The following is a 6,751-nucleotide window of genomic DNA, read 5'->3' on the forward strand; positions in this document are numbered from 1 at the left end:
GAAACAGTCTGGAACACGTGGTTTGGAACATCCAAGGTTCATGAGGCCAAGACAGCCAACTGCCACCGCAGCCAAGGTCTCCGGCTCGGTGTGCGTGGGGAGAAGGCAATGCCATACCTGCCCCTCTGGGAGCTCCGGCACCAGCAGCAGCACACGGAGAGGAGCGGGCTCAGCCCTCGCCTCGCTCCAGCTCCCACCGATGGTCCCGTTGGGTGGCACGGCCGTGCGAGTGTGTGAGGATAACAGAGATTTGATATTACCCTCATCTCTCGGGGAACAAACCCCAATAGAGGTCCCTATTGTACTTGAGGAACCATAAAGACACAGAGAGAGAAATAAATCCGTTCCCTGCTAGTGCAGAGAGGGCCTTTGTTTGTCTCGTTTTCAGAATGAGAAGATTTAGAGGATTGCTGCAGCACATGACCAGAAGCTACGAAGCTGCAGACAAAAGCCATTTGGAACAGAGATCAGACTTTGCCATCGTGCTGGCTTTTCAGAAGATTTCTGCTTTGTCCAAGTTAAACCTGCTGCTATTTTGGATTTTATTTTGCTCACTCCGCTGCATCCCCTGCTTTAAAGGCTGCACATCTCCCACACCACCGGGTTCAAGTACGCTTTCACTAGCATCAGCACAGCATCAAAATGTCTGCTGCGGCAGGCTGGAGGGGGCTGCCTGTATTTCGAGCCCAAGTCACAAGGGTTGCACCAACAGCCGCACTCGTTCCAGCCACGGACAAGTTTAGAGGACAAAGCCTCGGCTTATCGCTCCGGCTTGCTGAGCGGGCTCGTTTCGCAAGCTCGTCGACCGTCAGCCGCTAGCGTACATTGGCACCCGGCAGAAACACGGAGGAAAGCGCTTGAGCAGAACTGACAGCGAGACAAAGCCCGTTGGGGCTCTCTGGATAATCGCTGGCTTTACCACAGCTGAAACCTACAGCGAGCCAGACGCTGAGATGCCCTGTCATCCCCAGCATCACAGGGGAGGCAGAAATGCCTCGCAGAGCCCCTCCAGCCAGGCGATATCTCCGCTCCCCGGGAAGCAGGGGCTTGGGGGGGCTGTGCCGAGGCAGGACCCGGGGATTTGAGGTGCCCTTGGAGGGGCTGAGGGCACGCTCTGCTCATCTCCCCTGCTCTGCACCCTGAGGGGTGGGAGCAAGGAGCCCTCGTCTGCTCTGACTTTCCCCTACTGTCGCAAAAAAGGCACAAATCATCTTACAGCCCCAAATACACTCAAAGCACGAGCCATTTCTGTTCACAAGGGGAAAAAAAATGCTGAGTTGGGTTTAAAACCTCTGCAAAGTTAAAGCTTCATAAAACGCTTTCCGTCATCTTGTGCCCTGAACCAGAGAACCTTTGGCCCCTGAAAAACACAAAGACACGGGACAGGTTAGTCTGTGAGCATCCCGCATCCACACGCAGGCAGCTGCCCGCGAGGAGAGGCGAGCAAGCTGCGCTACCGCTGCGGCATGGCAGCGGTCCTGGCCCCATCCGTTTGCTTCCTGCAATCCGAGTGGGGAACAGGGAGAGAAAAGGACCCTAAAACCACCGCGTGCAAAGCAGCTGCAAACCCCAGATGTGCAGAAGTGTGGGTTAACTTCCAGGGCTCCTCAGCTCTCCACTTATTCCCAGGATCCGAGGGGTTATCTCAGCCCTACACAGGACAGGGAGAAGATGGGCTGGATCTCCTCCCATGCTGGTCCCTTCCGAGCACCCTAGGGAGAAAACAGAGCTGGAACAGAGAGCTCCTGGCAGAAGAAAAAGCAGCAGGCACCCATGAAGGAGGAGCTCCTCGCCCAGATCCACCGGCCGGGCTGTCTCCCCGCATCCCGGGCAGGGAGATGCGATGGCTCCCGGGCTGGCAGGCACCCCTGCAGCCAGCACTGGGGTGAGGGCAGTTTTGGGGGCCAGTGCCTGCTGGCAGGGTGGGTAATCACAGGTCACCTGTACCGGGATGGGGATGAAGATGATGAGGATGGGGATGGAGCAGAGCTGGATACCCCCAGGAAAGGAGGCAAAGGGGGAAACGTGGCTAATCCTGGGGGGCAGGTGCCTCACTACGATGCCCCCCCACACCCACCCGCGGCGCCACACGTCCCTGTCCTCATGTGGAATAAACCCCACAGATCCCCTGTGCTTTCCTTTCGGAGAAAACCACCCAAAATACTGTTTTTTCCAGGAAGGAGCATCACCCCCCTCCTGCCCACAGCCCCTTTCCCCCCAGCTTGTGCTAACCCCCCCCGGTACCGCATTGCGGAGCTGCTCGGGCCGGGCGGGGGGGGCGGGGGGGCGGGGGGGACCCCAGCTCCTACCGGGGCTTGACATGATTTGGGAGCAATAAGAGGAGCCCTACGGGGACCTCTGCTGTGCCCGGGCTGCCGGAGTGCTGCCAGTGGGTGTCCCCCCCGCCATCCCCATCCCCGCTGTGCAGCGGCAAGGGTGGACAGCGAATTAGTTGTAAATCGGTGTAAATTGAGGTGTTTTCGGTCACGGGTGTAGAGAGTGGGGCTGATCCCCGCCGCGGGGGCAGCCGCCCCCGCGGCGGGGATCAGCCCCACTCTCCGCACCCGTGGGCAGGGCAGAGTGATTATTTTTCAAGGCAGGGGGTACCCCCAGCCCATTATTTCGTTTATTCCCCCCCACGCTCCACTGCATTTATTTGTTTGTGAGGGTTTTTTCCCTCCTGCACAAGAACAAAAGCCTCGGGGTACATCTGCAAACTCCATCCCCGGGGGCTGAGCACTACGGGATAAAGCAAAGCTGGCGGGAGGGGGTGAAAACAGCCCCCCCACCCCAACTGTAGGACGGCCCCTTCCCGAAATATAAGTGTCCTACCTCTTGCAAACAGCTTAATGCCACCATCGGTGACAACCCAGCGCTGCCGCTCCGTTATCACGGAGGATGTGCGGTACCCCCGACGCAAGCGGGCGCGGGGAGGATGAACCTCCCTCTGCCCCTACCCAGCTCCTCCGACCCCCCCACGAACCAGGCCAGCCTCATCGACTATGTTTTCTCTTTATTGTTCGATATATTTATGTACCACATTATATGTTAAAGATAGATTTTTTTTTTTTTCTGATATACATTTTTCATCTTATTTACCACAATGACACCACACGTACATTGGAAACAGCTCCACGGATCTGGTAGATTGCACAGAATGAATTGTGTCGTAGTTTTCTTCCTGTATCCTGAACGACGTCAAATCCAACAATATATTTTTTTTTTTTAACTTTTCATAATTTAGAAATAACAATTGTTAAAACAAAACAAAACAAAAGTCACCGAGAAGTGGACTCCACGTCTGCGATTTCAACCAGAGGCAAAATATTGTAATCGATGGGAAGCGCCGTTCCTCAGTGTGAATTTGGATGGAAGAATTAAGCAGTCCTGACATCTACGTGACTACGGTGTAAACATTGCAGGTGACTGGCATCGCTGGTCATCAGCCGCTGCTTGGACTTGTTGGGCTGGTCGTACAATCTAGGTCTCATCTACATCCATCTCACACAGTGTAAAACGAAGGCCCCTGCTCCCAGCACCCCCGGCTGGTTTGCTTCTGTCTGTGAGCGCAGTAACCCAATCCCATCGGATCGGCACCTGTGTTTCAGCTCCTGAAACACTGAATTGCATATCTGTAAGGAGTATTGAAAACTGCGACTGTTTCCCAACAGGTCGTTCGTGGGGGGCCAAGCTTCAGGCAATGAGTGAGGAGATAGGGGTGGGGCACCGGATAATTTCCTTCAAAAAATTCTAAATAACAAAAAAATATATTTAACTCTTAGCTTATTTAAAAAGACGGCAGGGCGAACACTTTCATTTCTTCTTATTTCCTTTAATTTGCAGATTCTATGACATAGAATTTGTTGGATGCACGTAACGAAAATAATGACTCTTTCCATTAAAGGGATGCAGAATTATTTGGTTATGCGGATGTTCGATATGATTCTCTTGCTGCAACCAACTCTGGCCCCTCCTTAGTCTTCAGCGTTGGTTCTGAAGGCCTCTATGAGGCCTTCTAAAGAGTGGATGAACCCAGAGACGCTGCAGATACCACCTATTACGAAAATGGCGACATCAAAGAAGACATGGTGCCACAAGAGCTTCCTCCACAAGAGTTTGAGGTGGAAAAGACTGGGGAGCAGGAAACAGAGCCCTGCGCCTGTGAGGCTCCCAGTAAGACCCATCAAGAGGGCAAAATGCGGGACATAGATAGCCATGAGCAGGGTGAAAACTACCAGGGCACATCTAAGGGTGAGTCCCCAGGATTTGAGCCGCCCGTCACCCCCGTAGCAGTTGGGGAAGAACGCCCTGTTTCCATCTTGGAAAAGGGACCGCTCCAGGACTTCCACAGCCGCAAAGAACGGCAAGGGGTACGAGAGCAAGGCTTTGGCCACCAAGAAAATGTTGACTACTGCCCTAATGGTGGATGGCAAGTTGTCTGTAATGACTTCCTTGGTCTCATCAGCCCAGGTCAGATAGGCGACCAAGGCAAAGAGTCCCTTAAGGATGCAAGCTGCTATGTGAGTCCAATTCATCATGCAATGAAACTCCTTGGGGTTCTGCATGTTCCCCTCCAAGGAAGGCAGAAAGATCTGAGAGGTGTAGCTGAAGACAATGATGCCAATGGAGATGGGAAACTTCTTCACATCAATGTAAAACTTGACTTTGTCCCAGGCCCAGTCACGTGCCCTGGAGAGGCAGTAGGCGATCACCAAGATGTTGATCACAAAGTGGGCTAATGTGCAGAGCAAGCTGAACTTGGAGACTGCCTTGAGGTTCTTCAAGAATGCGCAAGGCAGGAGCACTGCCGTGGCAATGATGGACCACGACTTCTGGGAGACGGGCAGGTTGGGGAAGCTGTTGTACATCAGGTTCCCACTGACCACCACATAGAGGATGCAGGTCATGACCAGTTCAATGATCTGAGCCACGTTCACAATTCTGCCTCCGAGGGTGGGGAAGCGGGGCGCGCAGCACGCGTTTGCTATGTCCACGTAGGAGTCTCTCACCCTGACTATCTCCCCATCCTCATTCTCTTCATAAAGACAGGCAATAAGGATTTTCCCAGTATAGCAGCAAACCACTGCAGCGAAAATTATTAAAAAGAGTCCTAGGTATCCACCATGAAGGATGGCATAGGGCAGGCCCAGAACAAACATCCCCTAGAAAGAGACAAAATGGAAACCGTGTTGCTCGTCTCACGGAGGCGACAAGGCAGGGGCCCGTGCCCGGGAACACGCAGTCGCACAGTCGCAGTCACATGCACGCTCGCTGTCTCACTTGCACACCATCACACCCACACAGTCACGCCATGCAATCATGGCCACACACGATTAAACCCCCCCCTTTCTCTCTGACGTACCATCCCCCACAATCACACCCTTGCAATCACACCCGCACTCTCACGCGCACCCACATAATCTCACCCCGGAGCACCCAGAACAAGCGAGCACAGTTTTGGTGCCCGGGCTTTGCCCCAGTCTCTACCCTGTCTGTCCCCAGCACCTCCCAGTGCACCGAGACCCCCAGACCCTGGAGGGGCCAGAGAGGGCCCACCCCGGCGCAGCCCCACCACCGACCCGGGCATCCCGCAGGGGCCTCCCTCGCTCCCCGGCCCATGTGCTGGGGCAGCCTGACGGGGACACCCGCCAGCCCGGCCCTAAGGCGCAGCGGGACGGAGATGGGGCCCGGCGCCCCTCCCTGGCTTTGTGCCATATTCCAGGGGCGAGGGGCAAAGCAGAGAGCCAGTTTTGGGGTTCTTTCCTTTCCTTTTTTTTTCTTTTTTTTTCTCTTTTCTCCTCTTTTTTCCTTTTTTTTTCTCTGTTTTTTCTCTCTCTTCCCCCTATTTTTTCTTTCCTTTTTTTCCCTTTTTTTTTCCTTTTTTCCCTTTTTTCCTCCTTTTCCCCAAAGTGGATTTGCGATCACTCGCCAGGGCTGCCGGGCGAGCCGGGCTGGGGGCCGGGTGCGGAGCGGGGAGCGGGGCCGGGCGCGGGGAGCGGGACCGGGCGCGGGGAGCGGGACCGGGCGCGGAGCGGGGAGCAGGGCCGGGCGCGGGGAGCGCTGGCCGGTGCCCGGCGGTGGCTGCGCGGCGGCGGCCGTACCTGGATGGCGTTGGTGACGTTCCATCCCGCCTCCCAGGCCGTGATCTTGGGCTTGCCCTGCCCGGAGAGCTCCGAGCAGACGCCCGCCTCCTTGGAGGCGGAGGGCGGCAGGGGGCCGGTGCCGTCCCGCTGGTAGTGGATGTCCCCTTCCAGGGGCGGCTCCGCGCCCTCCTCGCCGCCGTCGGACTTGAGGATGTCCATCTGCAGCCCTTGCCGGTGCTCCATGTCCAGGTCGTCGCAGTGGGCGAACCCCACCGCCTCCTCGTCGGTGGCCGCCTGGAAGCCCATCCTCGCGAACATGCCGCTCATCTTCGCCTGGGACTTGTTGGACACCGAGGTGGCCACGTTGGAAAGCTTGCTGCGAAGGAGGGTGGCCATGGTGGCTGGTCGGATGACTCCGCTGCTCGGGGACCCTCGGGGACGGAGAGACCCGACGGGGCGGGCGAGCGGCGGGGCGGCGGACGGGACCTCCGCGCCCGGCGAGGGACGGCGGCGGCTGCGGGGGGCTGCTCCGAGCCGCTACCTCCGCGCCCCGGCGCAGTACGAGCGGCTCCCCGCCGGGCTGCCCAGGGGCATGACACCGCTGCGGGGAGCTGCGGGCCCGCACGCCCCGCCGCCCGCTCCGCGATGCTCCGCGCTGCTCCGCGCCG

At 56.9% G+C, this 6,751-nt stretch overlaps 1 protein-coding gene across 1 annotated transcript; it reads right to left on the bottom strand.

Annotated features, from left to right (window-relative positions):
* Nucleotides 1-3,004: 3,004 nt before the first annotated feature.
* On the bottom strand, nucleotides 3,005-6,479 carry SLC32A1 (solute carrier family 32 member 1). Its single transcript, XM_075166080.1, has 2 exons — nucleotides 6,102-6,479; nucleotides 3,005-5,162 (listed from the first exon to the last, which is right to left on the bottom strand). The coding sequence occupies exons 1-2, from the start codon at nucleotides 6,477-6,479 to the stop codon at nucleotides 3,975-3,977; spliced, it is 1,566 nt and encodes a 521-aa protein (XP_075022181.1). The 3' UTR covers nucleotides 3,005-3,974.
* Nucleotides 6,480-6,751: the final 272 nt, after the last annotated feature.

The sequence above is a fragment of the Calonectris borealis genome, chromosome 17 (assembly GCF_964195595.1).
Source record: "Calonectris borealis chromosome 17, bCalBor7.hap1.2, whole genome shotgun sequence".
Classification (NCBI taxonomy): Eukaryota; Metazoa; Chordata; class Aves; order Procellariiformes; family Procellariidae; genus Calonectris; species Calonectris borealis.

Excerpts from the sequence above, each read along its gene's own strand:
- SLC32A1 (XM_075166080.1), bottom strand. The coding sequence starts at position 6,479 with ATGGCCACCCTCCTTCGCAGCAAGCTTTCCAACGTGGCCACCTCGGTG. Across the intron at positions 5,163-6,101 it reads ACGTCACCAACGCCATCCAG|GGGATGTTTGTTCTGGGCCT; the intron begins GTACGGCCGCCG and ends GTCTCTTTCTAG.